The 16,034-nt window shown below is 49.5% G+C and overlaps 1 protein-coding gene across 3 annotated transcripts in view; it reads left to right on the top strand.

Moving 5' to 3' along the window:
* The first annotated feature begins 398 nt into the window (after positions 1 to 398).
* The window catches only part of Stk39 (serine/threonine kinase 39), a 267,625-nt gene continuing 251,989 nt past the window's right edge, over positions 399 to 16,034 (top strand). The window contains exon 1 of one of the 3 annotated variants that reach the window (XM_085681004.2): positions 399 to 779. In XM_085681004.2, the coding sequence (XP_085537130.2) occupies positions 542 to 779 (238 nt within the window). In that variant the 5' untranslated portion in view covers positions 399 to 541. Of the gene's footprint in view, positions 780 to 5,647; positions 5,957 to 16,034 lie in introns of those variants that run through there. The other 2 variants (XM_085681003.2, XM_048426001.3) reach the window with 2 other exon arrangements.

Here is a 16,034-nt window from a genome sequence, read left to right as displayed (position 1 = left end):
AGCTAACTCGTAAAAAGAACTCCGGGTTCTTGAGCCGGGCGGGGAGAGTTAGCCGGCCGAGAACCTGGCAGCCGTTCAACGACCCCGCCCTCGGAGTCCCAGGGGGGCTTCTTCTGCAGAGCGCGCTCGTCTAGGGCGGAGGCGCCCGGAGGGCAGGAAGGGAGCGGGGTGAGCCCCGAAAGCACCCCCGAAGCCGCACGTCTCCACGCGCCTGGAAACTTCCCCCGCGGCCAGCAGGGCCGGAGGGGGCGGCGGTTCCCCTCGGCGCCGAGAGCACCGCGCGCGCGAGGTTCGGGGCGCGCGGCGGGCGCGGCGGCCGCCGCCTCCTCCCGTCCCCGCCTCCGCCGCGCAGCCTCCTCCCTCCGCCCGGCTCGGCCTCCGGGCTCCCTCCCCTCGTGGCAGGCTCCGGCGGCGGCGGCTGCGGCGGACGGGGAGGGCGTGCGCCGGCCGAGAGGTGTGGGAGACGAGGCTAGGGAAGTTTCAAGTGGAAGGTCGTCTGTCCGCCCGCCGGCGCGTCCCCTCACTCTCCTCCCGCAGCATCATGGCGGAGCCGAGCGGCTCGCCCGTGCACGTCCAGCTTCCCCAGCAGGCGGCCCCGGTGACAGCGGCGGCGGCGACGGCCCCGGCGGCCGCGACATCAGCACCGGCCCCGGCTCCGGCGGCGCCGGCAGCCCCGGCCCCGATCCCGGCTCCAGCTGCGGCTCCAGCCTCGGCCCCGGCAGCTCAGGCGGTCGGCTGGCCCATCTGCAGGGACGCGTACGAGCTTCAGGAGGTTATCGGTCAGTGCGGAGGGTGCTGCGGGGCCGGTCCAGGCCGGGCGCCGAGACTGGGCGGGAGTGGGTGCGGGATGCGGTTTTTCCTGCCTGCCTGCACTCCCGGAGGCAGAGAGGCCGGCTTCGGGGCCTACCGGCTCTAACAGTTATTTTATTGTATTTTTTAATTTTTAATTTATCCCTTCCTTCCCTGAGCGCGGCTGCTGCAGGAGGAGGTGGCGCGGCGGATGTGACTCGCACTGCAGACGAGCTGCATGCTGCAAACTTTTATCTCCGGGATCGCCGGGTTGGCGGAGCTGGGACCCGGTAACGCCGCATCCTCCTCCCTCCCCCGCCCGACTAGCGCGGGGGCCGCAGCCTTTGGCCGGTGACCACGCGGATGGGCTGCCGGGGCGGGGTGGGGATGCGGGGGTGCCGCCCTGGGCTTCCTCGCCCCCGCGCCGCGCCGGGTGCAACGCGTCCTGAGAGACCCTGCGGGCGCAGCCGCGCCTCTGCCTCCTGCCGTGACCTCGCGGTGGGTAACCGGTCCACGTAGTAGCGGCGGAGGCCCAGGCTCCTGCCCAGGCCAGGGAGGATGCTGGCCTTCTTCTGACAGCCGCCGCATGCCCGCCCTGCGACCCGGCTCCGTGCGCGCTGCGCCCGGGGTACCTGCCTCCCTCAGAGCGGGCGCGCCGCCTGCCGCTAGCCCCGGGGCCGATCAGCGGGCGGGCGCGCTGGCCTTCTGCCCTGCGCCCGGGCGGATTTACTGGGGTGAAACTCGAGGCTGTCCGCGATCCTCGCCCAGCCTTTCCGTGTCTCCTAGGCAGCTCCCTAATATCATCTTATCTTACATTTCTAAATACCTGGCAAAGTCGAAAGGCAAGAAGCCGGCGTTCATTTCTTTGAGCCAAGCACGTGAAGGGCCAGGGGGATTGTGCTGTCTGTCCTCTCGCTTAGAACCTTCACCTACAAGATCATTCAGTTAAAAGTTTTATCCCTGAGCCATGCTGCCAGGCAAAGTGAGACCCCCATCATATGAACTCTGCACTCGGGCTGTTGTTACCCCATAGTCTTTGGTATCTAAGGGCGGAGGGGGGAGGGGATTCAAGTTATCTTATTTTTTTTTCTTTCACTTTAAAAGATTTCTCGATTTTTTTCTCCTTGAAAAATTATGATTAATATAATTTCACAGGGCATTCAAAGGAGCCCCTTTAATCCCCGCTGTGAGTGAAGCTGCCAGAAATGCGTACACGTACACATGTGTGTATATGTATATGTGTGTTTCACAGTCAGAAGTGGACGTGTATGTGCTCGTGTGTGTGGTTACGGTGTGGGCTGGTGTGCAAAAGCTGCGAGTAGTCTTTGTAGACGTTTGTAGACATAATTCTTTTAGTATACTTAATAACTTTTAGCATCATAACTTTTAGCAAAAGACTCTTTAGGATGTAGGAGTGAACTTTCACAACACTGTCAGGATTTAATACCACCCCCCCCCGCGTGCTTTCCAAGCCCTGAGTCCTCAGTGAAAACTGTTCTTGCTTGAGCCTCTTCACCCAGAACTTCTTGGCTGCCTCCCGTGGTCTTACATTCTCCCAGTGTTTATACAGGGTCTCTGCTGTCCTTCAAAGACTCTGGTGTCCACCTGCCACCTTGGCAGGCTCTTTCCTTTGAAGGCCCCCCCCCCACATGAATCCACACATTTGCACACATAGTATGTATTGATGCTGAGGACAGACTCAGGGACATTACTGCAGAGGTAAAGCCTCTTGCTGCAGGGGTCTTCTTTGCCTAGAGAGCCTTGTTCCACTTCCAAGGCCCTAGTGTCTTCTGTGAAGCTTTGCTCTTCTCCCTGGACATAGTTTGGTGGCCCCTTCTGCCCCTTTATATATACACTCCCTAGTAGCTAACCTCATTGTTTTTAATCGTTCATTGAGGTCTTAAGGGCTTCCAAGTTCTCTGCACTTTGGTGGCTAGTAGCAATGCAAGGATAAATAAACAGTGGTCCCTGTCCTTAAGGACTTCATGAGTTAGGAGACGAGGGGTAAATGATCCTGTAGGGTGTGCTGAGTGAGCGCTGGGGGGTAGCGAGGCGGATGCTCTTCAGGGGAAAAACTGACTAGCATCATGTACTGGTTTTGAAGTCTGAATAAGAGTTTGTTAAGGTGCTTAATTACTTACGTCTCTGCTTTCCCTAAGATTCCCCTCTTACACCTTCGAGCTGGTTGGCCTCTTCTACCACACGGATTTCCTAAGGATACAGAACAATTTACATACAACTAATTTATATTCTTATGTTGTTAGTCATGGGGGTTAAGGTGTAAGCTGTGACTTTGGAAACAATATTTTGAGTTGGCCTCTTTTGTGAACTAAGGAATAATATCTTTATAGTTTAAGTAGGATTAATTGCAAGGCCTTCTCTGCTTGTGGTAACGATGCTAATTTTGGTTGTTTGATTTTAGTGAAGACAAAAGAGGAAAGAGAAGGGAATTTACCTGAGGAGTTCAAGAGATGAAGCACCTGCTTATTCCACATTGGTTTTACACATTTATGTTGTGAGAAGGCTTTTCTATGCTGAGGATTGATCTCATATTTTCCCATCTAAGAGATGGCTGTTTGGAAACCCCTATTCTTGAAAAATTGCTGGAGAACGGTTTTTCAAGGGCTTAATGTTTACAAAGAAACACAAACCCATTCCCAGTTAGCCTTTCCTGACAGTTGAGTGATTCAGAGTGAGTTTGTGGTCGCGCACTTTGCTGTAAACATTATATTCAAGAGGTTAGCCTTATAAACACCCAAGTCAGTTTGGAAGTCGCTGCCTCTCCCTGCCCTCCAGCAGGTGGCCTGTAATGTGCCTCCAGCAGTGTGAGCCACCACCAGCAGGAGGCTCAGATGTGCCAGAGCCTAAAGCCCAGGAGGGAGGCAGGGTGCTTTAACTTCCAGCGTGGCACAAGGCACAAGCACTGTTTCTTCTGTTTCTTTCTGGGCACAGGACCGGGCCTCGGCATTAGGAGAGGTCGAGTGTTGTAAAATCCAAATAGACCAGGTTCAGTTATTTAAGCTCTCCTGTTGTAGAGGAACTACACAGGACTCGCCAACCCTAAACATAAAGTTTTGTCTTTGTGCCACTGCCGTTCCGTTGTAAGAGCCATGGAGGAACTATAATGCTATTAGGGAGTAATCTGGTTCAGAAGTTCAGGTGTGACCTAGAAATAATGTCAGAGCTGTCGGAGGGAGCTTTGTTGCTCAACAGCAGTGGGACACGTGGAGCCGTTGAGTTCCCGTGTCATGGCATTCGGGATCACTCTGTGTTCTGTACACACAGCCGTCCTCTGGAGAGAGTTGCCGCTCTGTTTGTCATCTCCAGCTCTATTCATCGCCCCTCACCGTCGAGTTCCTTCCTCAGAAGCATGAAGGGCACCTCGGCATCGCCAGCTGAAAGCCTAGTGTGTTGGCGGTATTCATAGGCGCTCCTCGGCTCTTTAAACAAAGAATAAAAGATGAGTTGTGTAAACATTGACTTGGACATCCGTCCTAGAACGGACAACCTCAGTGAACCTCTCTCCTTGACAGAGGTGCAGTCTTGGCAGGATCAGTTTCCTGACTGGGCTCAGGTAATTCCAGCAGTGTTCTCTGCTCCCCTCCTGCTCTGCCGAGGATCTGTAAATAGATCGTTGCTTTAGAATGTTTGCTTGTCTTCATTGCAGGAGGTGGGGCTGTGGTGATCAGGAAAAGCCTATTTTCTTCCTTTTCTTTTTTAATTCTGATTTGATGTCTTCCTGCTGCTTTCCTATTTTTACCCATGAAGGTCCTTGAGAGTGGTCTAAAAGGCACACTCACCTGCCATCCAAGGCAGTAGAAAAGAAATGGACCATTTTGACAGCGGGGCCCCTCTGCTCATCTGGTTCCTCTTTTCTGTGGCTTTGCTTATCTGTCTAGGTAGGTCCACAGGCCTTTTGCCAAGACCTAGGTAACAAGGCTGCGGGCACTTGTAGGATCAGATCATTAGCTTCTCGGTTCCCCTGAATTGAGATCTGCAAACAGCCTAGGGTGTTCTCACAGCTTCTGGGAGGTTCCAGGGTTTGGGGTTTAGCACTAGGTTGGTGTTAGCCTGGCCTAGAGGTAGTTGAGGACAATGGGTAGATCCCCTGGGTGTTTCTTGGAGGTGAAGTACTGAGTATATCCTGATTGCTTGGCATTCCTGCCAGCAATGTTGGCATTTCCCATTGACTTCAGTTAGTTGGGCTTCCTGCCTCCTTCCTTCCCTGTCTTTCTTCTGTCTTTCCCTCCATCTCGCCCTCTCTTCCCCTCCCCCTTTCTCCCTCTTCCTATAATAAAGAGGTCTGGGATAACCCAGTTGAGGATGGGACTTTGATTTCTAACTGCTTCACTTTTTAAAATACGAAGAAAAATACACACAAAACCTTCACATTGTGACCATTCTGCTAAGTGATACGTAGGCGTTTTCCCAGTTTAGCCTGTGGAGTGTGTGTGTCAGATATATGATCTGATAGAAAGGCCCTCTGTCTCTGAGCTTCACCTCCAGCCTTTAGGCGTCTTCATGCAGTTCCGTGGCATTGACTGTATCCCCAAGGAAAGTGTTCTTTTAACTCTGCTCATGAGACTGCTAAGTGGAAAAGATCCCAAGGTTAAAAGAAACTTACGGGAGAGAGACTGCAGTCTTTGCTTTTTTGTTGTATTTGATTCATGACCAATAGTGTGCACCCTCCCCCAACCCCGTCTGACTCTTACATCTTATCTTAACCACATTTTGGATGGGGTTTAAAAATAAACGTCAGCCATTCTGTCGCTAGAGTCAGAAACCCTGGGCCGTTTGTTTTATGTCCCGCTATGGTAGTCACTGGCAATTGTGACCGAGAACAAATTGCTCAGATGTGTCTGCACTCAGTTTCCATATTGGTAACCTGCACAAAAGTAGGTTTGTGAGAGTGTGAAACCCTCAGGACAGTGCTTGGCACAGGGTACACTCAATTAGTTTTAGCCGTAACTTCTGTAAACTTTCTTTGCTAATCTGATTCAAGTTATCAGGACAGAACACAGCCCTGGCGTCTCGAGCCTTTGAAGTGACTTCAAGAGTTATTCCACTTGGTTTCTGCCAAGGGAGGGTGCAAAGGAGCGAGGTCACCCTCGGACCTTCTTCTGGAAGCCATCTGAAAGGTGGCGTGCAGTGGAAATCAGAAGCCCAGGTAGGCTGGATTGGCCTAGGCCTAGGCCGCTCCACACCCTCGAGACTTCATGGAGGAAGCTGGGGAGACCTGTGGAGCTCCTGGCGATTTGGACAGCTTAGGGGTTTAGGTGCCAGGTGGCTCTCTGACAGGCAGTGAGAGCATCCTGTGGGAAGGTTGCCGGGAGGAACAGCCCATCATGGACAAGCTCTGTGAACAACCTGTGTCTACTGCACTTTTCTTCTACCTCTGAGTCGGCCTTTGGAGGCTGCCATGCTGGCCGGAAATGCTGCTGACTTCAAAGAAGTAGTCGTTCCTTCTCAGAGACTAGGAAAACTGGGCCCTCTGTTTTCAGATAGTCATCTCTTCTGTTTCCTTTCTCCCTCCCTCCCTCCCTCTCTCCTTTCTTCCCTCCTTCCCACTTTCCCTTCCTTCCTCAGCTTAAAAATATTGACGTCTTTCTCATCTTTTCCTTTGGATAGTGCTGTAGGTTGGGCCTCAGGTTCTCCACAACTGATCTACACCCCTGGTCCTCTCAATCTTGTTTGTGGTGGTGGTAGTGTTTATTTAAAAACAGAACCTCAAGCGGTCCAGTCTGGTATTGAGCTCACTGTGGTAGCAGAGAATGGCTTTGAACTCTTCTGCCCCTGCCTTCCAAGGGCTGGGGTTCCAGGCTGGTCCTCCCCCATGTACAGCTGTTCTTGTCTTTCCTGTCCCTTCCTCCTGTCCCAGCAGAGCTGACAAGAGAACCGCCCACTTCCTCTTTTCCTACTGTAATCTGGCTCTGCTGTCTCTCAAAACTCCAGTTCTGGTCTCTAAAATTGCCTTTGTCCATCTGTGGACAGAAGCCATGGGCACTGTGGGCCATCTCAGTCTTCCCCGGAAGGCAAGTTTGGACCCATTTTTCAGTTTACCCTGCCTGCCACTACTTTATGGTCTGCATCTCCATGGCTGACCCAGAAATGCAGAGAGAGGCCTGTCCTGACTTTGAACTAGTATTTGGATGACCACCTTCTTCCTTTGTGGTGCTGGGGTTCATCCCAGGGCCTCATCTGTATCAGGCAGGAGTCCACCTCCGGGCACCTCCCAGTTCTTCTGGGGCTTCCTAGTCCTTCATTCCTACTGTGGCTCCTCTCTTCTCCATCTGAAAATCCCCAAGTGCAAAACATGCTGACTATGTTGCTATCCTACCCTTCCCGGCCTTCTGCAGCTCCAAGATCACCAAGTCCCAAGTGTTCTACATCATAGGTGTGTAATAGATATCACATTATCGTGTATGTGTCTCCGAGTCCAAGTTTCTGGCTCTTTTGGTCCCTGTCAATGCGTTTGGAGATTATAGTAACCTTTTTGTTTCTTGCTCTAGTAGGCAATGGTACCGAAATTGATACTGCTATATGAGAATGTCTGTTGCACTCCCAGGCCTGCCTCTATATCAGAATGTCTGTGGTGCTCCCAGGCCTACCTCTATATCAGAATGTCTGTTGCAGTCTGAGATGTACCTCTTTATTAGAATGTCTATGGTGCTCCCAGATCTACTGATATATCAGAATGTCTGTGGTGCTGTCAGGCTTATACCTTGCTTGGCTGCCCTTAGTCATCCTCAGGGTTCCCTCAAAAACAAAATTTAAAGCTCTTGCTTCCCTTTTCTGCTCTGTCTCTGCATTTCCATCTGCAGGGTGGCATTGCCAGCCTGAGGGAATCTTGCACACATGTGGAAAGGCTTCTCGCCTCCTTCGCCTGTACTGTGAAGTTTTCCTGTTTGGCACACCATTCTGCCACCTTCAGTTTGCCTCTGTACCATAGTCCTTTGCGTCTCTATTTTAGTTGTACTCATTTACAGTACAACATGCATGTTGGAAGTGTACCTGTGCACTGGACACCCTCAAAAGCTGTGCATGTGTAAGACATATGTATGTTGGCGCATGTTCCTACATTGACTAAACCCATTAACCATCACTCTGTTGTTTTTAATACATGTTAACTCTGTTCTGGGTGCTTTTGCAATCTGGACTAAATGATTTTTCTTCCCCAAAACGGTTTCTGTCCTTAGCTCTCCTGGGTTCCCTCTGCTCACCCTGGGTGCCCTTCACTGCGTTGCCCTCGAGAGGATGGTTTTCTGGGCGCCCATCCCGACCCGGGATGGCCAGAGCTTCTTTGAGGACCGTTTCCCATTTCCGTGATTCCCACTTCTTATTCAGCATTTGATCATTGTGACGGATGTGAGTCTGAATTCGAGGGACAAATGCCATTGCCTGACATCTGCGTTTGTCTCCTTTGATCCTGTGGGTTTGATCTTACCTTTGATGAGTCGTACTGAGTTGACTCTGGGCCAATCATCTCCAAGGGCTCTGTAGATATGAACTCAGCCCTGCAGACCACTGGGGAGCCCCTTCAGTGCTTCTGCCTGCCCGTGTTGGGGAGCACAGTGGAGGCTTCCCCTCCTGGATTCACGGAACTCGGAAATGGCCCACTGGGTCTGAGGGCTTGAGAACTGCCTGCTGTGGTTCTCCATCCTGTGCTCGGGCATCATAGGAGGTGTAAGGATATCTGTGATGCTCCCTTTAGCATCCCCAGTACTTAACCTGCACTTTTGGACACACCAGGGAGCTCTTGCTGTGTGTGTGTTCAGATAGAACCTTCACCTTGAAGCTCTTTGAAGTTGCTTACTGTGTAGAAATCAGAAATCCTGCAGATCAGAGTGGGGTGAAACCCAGGAGCGGGACTGCAGGGCGGTGAGATTCCAGAGTCTGTTATGCAGGCAGGGGTTGCGCTCTTATAAATTATAGTGGTCAGGGAATGATGGGATGGGAGTGGTCCATGCCAAGACCGTAGCGACTGTAGCACTCGGCCTGATTTTTAAGTAAAATCTCATCTAATGTATGTTATAACTTCTGGGTACATCTTTTGGAAAAAAATTCTTTTTTTTTCCCATTAAAGTAAAACTCCCCAAGTCATCGTACGAGGATTTACATTGTCTCTCAGGACACTTCTGTACCAGAGAGCCCCAAGATACTTGAAGAGATGTAAGCAATCCAAAGCATCTCTTTTCAAATCTGCTATTCACTGATGGACTTTCTGGGACTAGAGAAGAATTCAGTGTATTAATTCAAAAGACATTTAAGACTTGGCTTAACTGGGAAGCAGGAGGAAGAGAAATAGGCCTCTCTGACGATAGTCTGGCACGGCTTTCTCTCCAGAGTTGATTGAGATACACACATCGGAACCCAATGCGAGCAAGTGAAGTATTTCAAGTCTCTTCTCCTTTGCCAAACAGTTACTTGAGAATAAACTCGGGCATAGCTGTGAGAAGCGTCTGGGGTACTGAGGGAGTAAATGATGGATGCTCTAGGCTGATTGTGTGTTTATATATATGAAAATGCCTTTTAAGGTGGAGCTCCCAGAGACCTCAACAAACATTTTAGCTCCACGTTCTTGGAGGCAGTTGACATTTAATATAATTTTTCAGAAGCCGAGCATCAGGAGTGCGCCGTGTAGTTATCCTCTCAGGTAAATATGTGAAATGTGACATTTATGGGGTTTAGGTGTCCAGCTTCAGTTGCTGTTGGAACTGTTCGCCAGCCTGACTGGATGGAAGCAGAGGCGGATGCCTGCCGTGGAAAATGGACAGCTGGGTCTTCCATGGGAAGACTTTGGAAGCCGCTGGCCTGTGACGGGTCGAGACCTCCTCATAATTGCTCTGCGGATGGTGAGGGTCTTAGCTGAGTGGATGCTCTTACTTTGAGCTGGAAGCATCAGTTTGCCCCGGGGTTTGTAATGAGGGGCACCACACTCGCTCTCTTTCCTGCCATGCTTAGTTTGGCGGTTTTGTTGTCAGGGTGGTCTTTGTGGCCATCGCTCTCTACCCTCCTCCCCTCCTCCCCTCCCTACTCACTCCTTTCCTGTTCCCTTTTCCTCTCTCCCCTACCTTCCTGTTGTCTTTCTTCCCTTTGCCGCTGTCTACTTTTGCTTAATTAGTGCTGACTGAGAAACCAGAAGGGGGTTCTTCTAGGGAAGGAGGCACAGGTCACTGCCAACTGCGATCAGTTCTCGAGTGAGAGACGGCATGAACATGTGAGGAGAATGAGGAAATTCACTTTGGGAGGGGCTTCGGAAAAATCTACCCCAACACCTGTACTCTATCACTGAAGATTCCAAAAGTCCAAGTACATCACCTGCGGTCCTTTCTATCCTTAGACACCCAGGCTCGCGAGTCCTAGGTCCCGATTGACTTCAGCTACCATCTTTTACCTAGTGTTTTGTAGTACATTATATTGAGTCCTTGACTGTCAATGTGGTGGCCTGGCCTGTGTGTGTATAAAACACAAGTTCAAGAGCAGCAAGTATCCGGAATAGCTCAGCTTTCAACTCACGGGTTGGGTCATGTTGTAGTTATTAGAGTAGCAACAACATTCCAGAAGATAGGTATGGCCACGGACTCCGTGTGGCATTTTCACTGACCTTAAATCCAGCTAAGGAGGGAAGACAGAGAGTGATCTGTGTGACTTCCCTCTGCATCACCACGACCCACGTCTTACGGAAATGGCTGAAGGGAGGAAAAGTTTGGCTCATGCTTTCAGATGTCCAAGGTGGCAGTGAGGGTGTGGCCATACTCATGGAGCAAGAGTGTGTGCCTATGGCTTCTCATGTGTCCATGGACCCGGAAATAGTGACAGCAAGGCTGGGTTTGAGGCACGTGTAACTAACCTTCACAGGCCTACTTTGGTGACCTTCTTCTGCTTGCCAGATCTTATCTCCTAAAGGCTCCATGGACTTCAAAGCTGTACCACAAGTTGAATACTCAATGTTTAAAACATGAGCCTTTGTGGGCATTTCAGACTCAACCCATGACACAGCACTTTAATTATATATACTTCATATTTCAGATTCTCGTAGCCAGTCATGGCTGGTGACTGCTTCATTGGACAGTACAAGTCCAGACGATACTACCATCAGGCATTTTGACAGGCCTATGTTGGATTATCGCTTTACTTTGCTTTCCTCGTTGTTATGACCTAATATCTGACAGGAAGCAAAAGGCAGGTTTCATTTTGGCCCACATTTGAGGATGCAACCCAACCGGGTGGGGAAGGTTTGGCACTGGAGACCGCCTGTTCACACCTGGGCTGGTCACAGAGCAGGCGATGAATGCCGGCACTCATTTTGGCTTGTCCCTTTTTACTCAGACGGTGCCACCGTGTGGACTATTGTCTGTGTGTCTTCTCACCTCTGTGAGCCTTTTTGGAAACATATTCACAGACACAACTGGGGGTTTGTCTCCAAGGTAAGTTCTAGTCCAGTCTGGGTTGACAGTGGCCTTGAACCATCTTAGATGGTGGCTTCTTGGAACTGCTGAGACTGGTTCGCTGTTGTTACGATGTCTCTAGCAGTGTAAGAGCCATTTCTTAGAGGATGTTGAGGTTCCACCCTGACTTACAAGTACAAAAGAAAGGCAAGCACCACGAGCCAACCGTGTGTCAACATTTTTGACTTAGCACTTTTTGGGAGTAGACCTGCTCATATTTTGAGGAGAACCATTTGCATCTGTGTGGTGAGACCTCTGCTGACTTAAGGAGATAATTTTAAGGTTTAACTTTTTTGTTTGTTTGTTTGTTTGGTTGGTTATTTTGAGATGGTCTCTCTAGGTATCCCTGGCTGTCCTGGAACTAGCTATGTTGTCCAGGCTGACCTGGAACTCACAGAGATCCGCCTGCCTCTGCCTCTCAAGTGCTGGGATTAAAGGTGTGTGTAACCATGCTTGGCTAAGGTGTAACTTGTCATCTTGCCTCACTTAACTCATTTTGGACGTGTTCCCATGATTCTGTAAACACCGAGATTCCTACCAAAAGAAATTGTTTTGGGAAGCATTCCTTTAATTGGAGACAAGTATATGTCTGAGAGTCAGGGTTGGTTATGATAGCCTGAATTTCTTTGTTTGGTTTCCTTTTGTCATAGAGAGAAGACTGACTAGTCTATTTGTTTAATCATCCGTTTATTTTTTGGTTGGTACTAGCAGATATTTCTAACATTGGAATTAGAGTTTCTGAAATTACCCTCCCCCCCCCGGAAAAATAATACCTTTGTTTATCTTTGGCACTTATTGGGAATTAGAACCATAGTTTCTTTTCTTTTAATTTAGAAACACTTTTGGAGGGGGTTTGCTGGAGATGCACAAATAGAAAGTTTTGGTGATTAACGGTTAGCGGCTTAGCCTCCATTTTAGATCACAAAGCAGATGACACCCACTGTCACCCCCACACAAGACAAATTCATATTCTCTGTCTCCTGTGTGGGGAGGGTACCTTCCTTGTTAGGAGAACGGATTAGTGTCTGGGGTGTCAGAAGTCTGTGTAGGCAGGTGAAGGTTTAATTTGAGCTCACAGGAGTAATCTTTGCTTCCTTCGGAGTGGTGTCCCCTCAAGTGACCGTGCCTGGGACAGAACGTTTTTCTCAGTAATCATTATCGTTATTATTTTTTCCCCTAGCAATGCCCTTTCAAGTTTGTGGATTGCAAACCCCAGTGCCTGACCTTTACTAACAACTGTTGTGGCAACATTTCTCACGAGGCTTCTTTCCTGCGTAGTGTGGAGGCCGGACTAGGGCGCGTGTTCTGTGTAACTTCACATGGCGCTCATCAGCAGGGGTTTAAGACCAGGGCTGCTTGGGCAGAAGTCAGAATGGGGTAAATACCTCTAGGCTGTTGAAAAAGGGACACTGTGGTACTCAGCTTCAGTTGCTGCTTGCTGTCACAGAAAAAGAAAATATTTTTTTTTTCTTTTGGTTTTTCAAGACAGGGTTTCTCTGTGTAACAGCTCTAGCTGTCCTGGAACTTGCTCTGTAGACCAGGCTGGCCTCAAACTCACAGAGATCCGCCTGCCTCTGCCTCCTGAGTGCTGGGATTAAAGGCATGCACCACCAGCACCCCCGTGAAAAAGCAAGATTTTATCGGAAGCCTTCATGTTCTGTTCTTTTAGGCAGGGTCTCCTGTAGCCAGGATGGCTTTGGCTAGCTGTTTCCTCCTGCCTCTGTTTCCCGGGTGCTGGGGTTACAGATGTGCCCCACCATCCCAGCCTCTGACATCCTGTTCTTTAAGGAACCATACTGGCAGCTTTGCCACTGTGTGCCAGTTTAAAGTGTTCTAAAGGAGAAGTGGGCATCGGAGTTCCAGGCACGAGGAGGGTAAAAGTTCAGTGCATTTTTTTCCTTGTGCTTCGATCATTCATATTAAAGATAAAATTGGGCTGAAGAGATGACTCAGTGGTTAAGAGCACTGACTGCTCCCACAGAAGAGCCTCTTACAACCATCAACAACTCCAGTTCCGGGGATCCAGTGCCTTCTTCTGTCTTCCTGTGGCTCCAGGCATATACGTATCTACAGACTTGGAAGCAAAATCTCATATATAAACTAAAAATAGATAAGTCTTAGATATGTTGTTTACGTTGTTTGGATTTGTATTTGTCTTAATCTAAATAACAAGTTCTCCTTCAGGTTTTTTTTTTTTTTAAGCTTAGAAGAGAGAAACTGAAATACGGAAGATGAGCTGTATGTATTATTAAAATCGATTCACGCCACGCTCTGTGTATACGAAGTGTTTCACGCAAGTGGACCTGGTGGGAGGGGCCTACTGGCTCTCCAGCTAGTTCTTGATTGTTTTAAGCAGACCACAACTTTTATCTGAATAACATTTTATTATGAATTATAGTTTTAGCTATTTTACTTCTTGTTATTTATAGTGGTAGGAATGAAGGCTGGGACGCCACTTCACAGAGACAAACAGATTAGGCACAGGCTCCCACACGAAACTCTCCAGCCTTATCTTTTATTCCTTCCTGGTGGGAGAGGTCTCTGCATAAACTGCATAAACTGACCACATGACTGCTCTGTGGTTAAGGGGAAGGTTGTGGTTTTTTTTTTTTTTGTTTTTTTTTGGTTTTTTTTGTTTTTTTTTTTTGTAGATAGGAGAGAGAGAGAAGAGCCGGAGGCATCTGGAAGAGTCCAGAGCAGAGCGAGAAAGAGGGAGAGGAAACATGGCCCGGGAATGAGAGAGGGCAGGAGGGGGTAGGGCTTAGAGAGCGGTGAGAGACATGGAGGCACGGGCGGGGGGTGGGGGGGGTGGGGGGGGTGGGGGGGTGGGGGGGGTGGAGTGAGCATGGACATGAATATGGAGCAACTGTGTGTGGGGGAGATTAGGGGAGGGAAGGAGGGAAGGAGTGCTAAGGTGCCAGCCTGAATTTCGAAATGTATCACAGGTACTTGTGATGTTGAAGGAGCCAGGCTCCACAGGTGCAGTCGGATTTTTCTTTGGGCCACCATCCCACAAATAAAGCGACAAGGAGACTTGTTATTAATTATGAGAGCTTGGCCTCAGCTAGGCTTGCCCCACTAGCTCTTACAACCTTAATTAATCTGCTTTTATTAATCTACGTTTTGCCATGTGACTTTTACCTTCCTTTCATTCCGTATGCCTGACTCCCTCCACGTCTCACTGGCGTCCCGTCTGGGCCTCAGTTATCTCCCCCTGCGTCCTCTCTCTGTCCAGAAGTCCCGCTGTTTACAGCAGTTCATTTTCATGGCGTACAAATATCCCACAACACACAGGCTGCCATAGGCCCCTTTGGCCATAGGTAAGGGAAGTGGAGGAGTGTCCGCTTCACAAACTTCTGAGGAATGCTGCCACTTGTCGGTCACTCAGAAATCCTCCTAGAGTCTGGGTGGGCTGCCTTTTAAAGTGTGGGGAAAAGGTATTTCATTTTGCCTTGACAGTCACCAGTTACTTGACCATACTCTCCCTGGCTCTATAGCCTTGGTGAATATAGGTTTTAAAGACTATTTGCTGTTTAACTAACGATCAGGGTGATTTTTGTAATAAAAGTAACTTTAGGAATACATGATTTACTAAAATAAACAGGCTTCTAGTGTGGCTTGTGTGGGCATGAGTGAACTCATGCGTGTGTGTGTGTGTGTGTGTGTGTGTGTGTGTGTGTGTAGGTACTGGTCTCTTTTACCTTTCAGTGTTTCGTTCTGCAAATTGAACAGCACATTAAACATACAGGTTATTTCCCTGCACCTGCAGCCACGCCTCCTGCCGCCACCCGGAAGTCAGCGAGCTACGGCTATCACAGCTCTAAAAATAACATGCCATCCACACTTCGCTTCGTTTCAAGGCGAACTGTTGCTTAGGTAATCAAGGAAGTGTCTGTACTTTGAAGCCACTCCAGCAGTGTTTTATTGCGTGGTTTGTAAAAGGGGCTCCCAGCCATGAGGTTCCAAAGCCTGGAAGCCTAGGCTATCCGGGCAGTTTGGCGGTGACATCTGTTACGGGGCTGGTTTGGCTGATCTGGCTAGGCACCTGTCCCCTTCCTCAGCACTCCACGCGTGTGTCGGCCTTTCTCTGTCTTGGAGCTGAGGCCTGTCAGAGAGCAAGATCTTCCAGGAGAGAGGACGACCTGTCTCCTGTCAAGGTTACACAAGCAGCTGCCCTCGCCGCTCCTGGCTGGAACTTGCAAACAAGCTCTTAAGATTAGAAAAGTAGAACCAGTTATTAATAGAATTTGTCCAATGCGCTTCCTTTATGGTGTGCCAGTGGCAGGCATAGGAGACAGGGAGTTTTATCTTTCATAGAATTTTAAGATTTTCCTCGTGAAAGACCATCTCCTAAAGTATCATGTATTTTTAGATGGGGGAAGAGGGCTCAGTGTCATCTTTATTAACTTAGAGACTTCAGCGCTAAGTGACTTCTACAGAGAACAGGCAGATCTGGACGTGGGGTTGGAACTGTGGGAGAAGTCTTCCTGGGCTGGTCCAGTTGCCCCTTTCCCACAGAAGGAGAAAGCTATGAGAAGAGGATGTTTCCTGGGCCTCCGAGGCTATAAATAACTCCGAGTCAATTCTTTGAAATGCCCGGAACAGTCTCCTCGTCACCATAGACGATCATTGTGGAAACTTTGTATAACACAGATGGGCAAAAGTGCGGGATGGTCACCGGTCCCACATAGCCCCAGACTAGAGGGGGCTGCTTGAGTTTTGGCATTGGCAAGATAGGTTCAGATCAGATACCGAAACTGGAAAAAGTGTGAATTGGTATTTTTAGAAATTGCTCTT

This window comes from Myodes glareolus, chromosome 21, assembly GCF_982192425.1.
Source record: "Myodes glareolus chromosome 21, mMyoGla1.1, whole genome shotgun sequence".
NCBI lineage: Eukaryota > Metazoa > Chordata > Mammalia > Rodentia > Cricetidae > Myodes > Myodes glareolus.
This window is presented reverse-complemented; position numbering and strand designations above follow the sequence as displayed.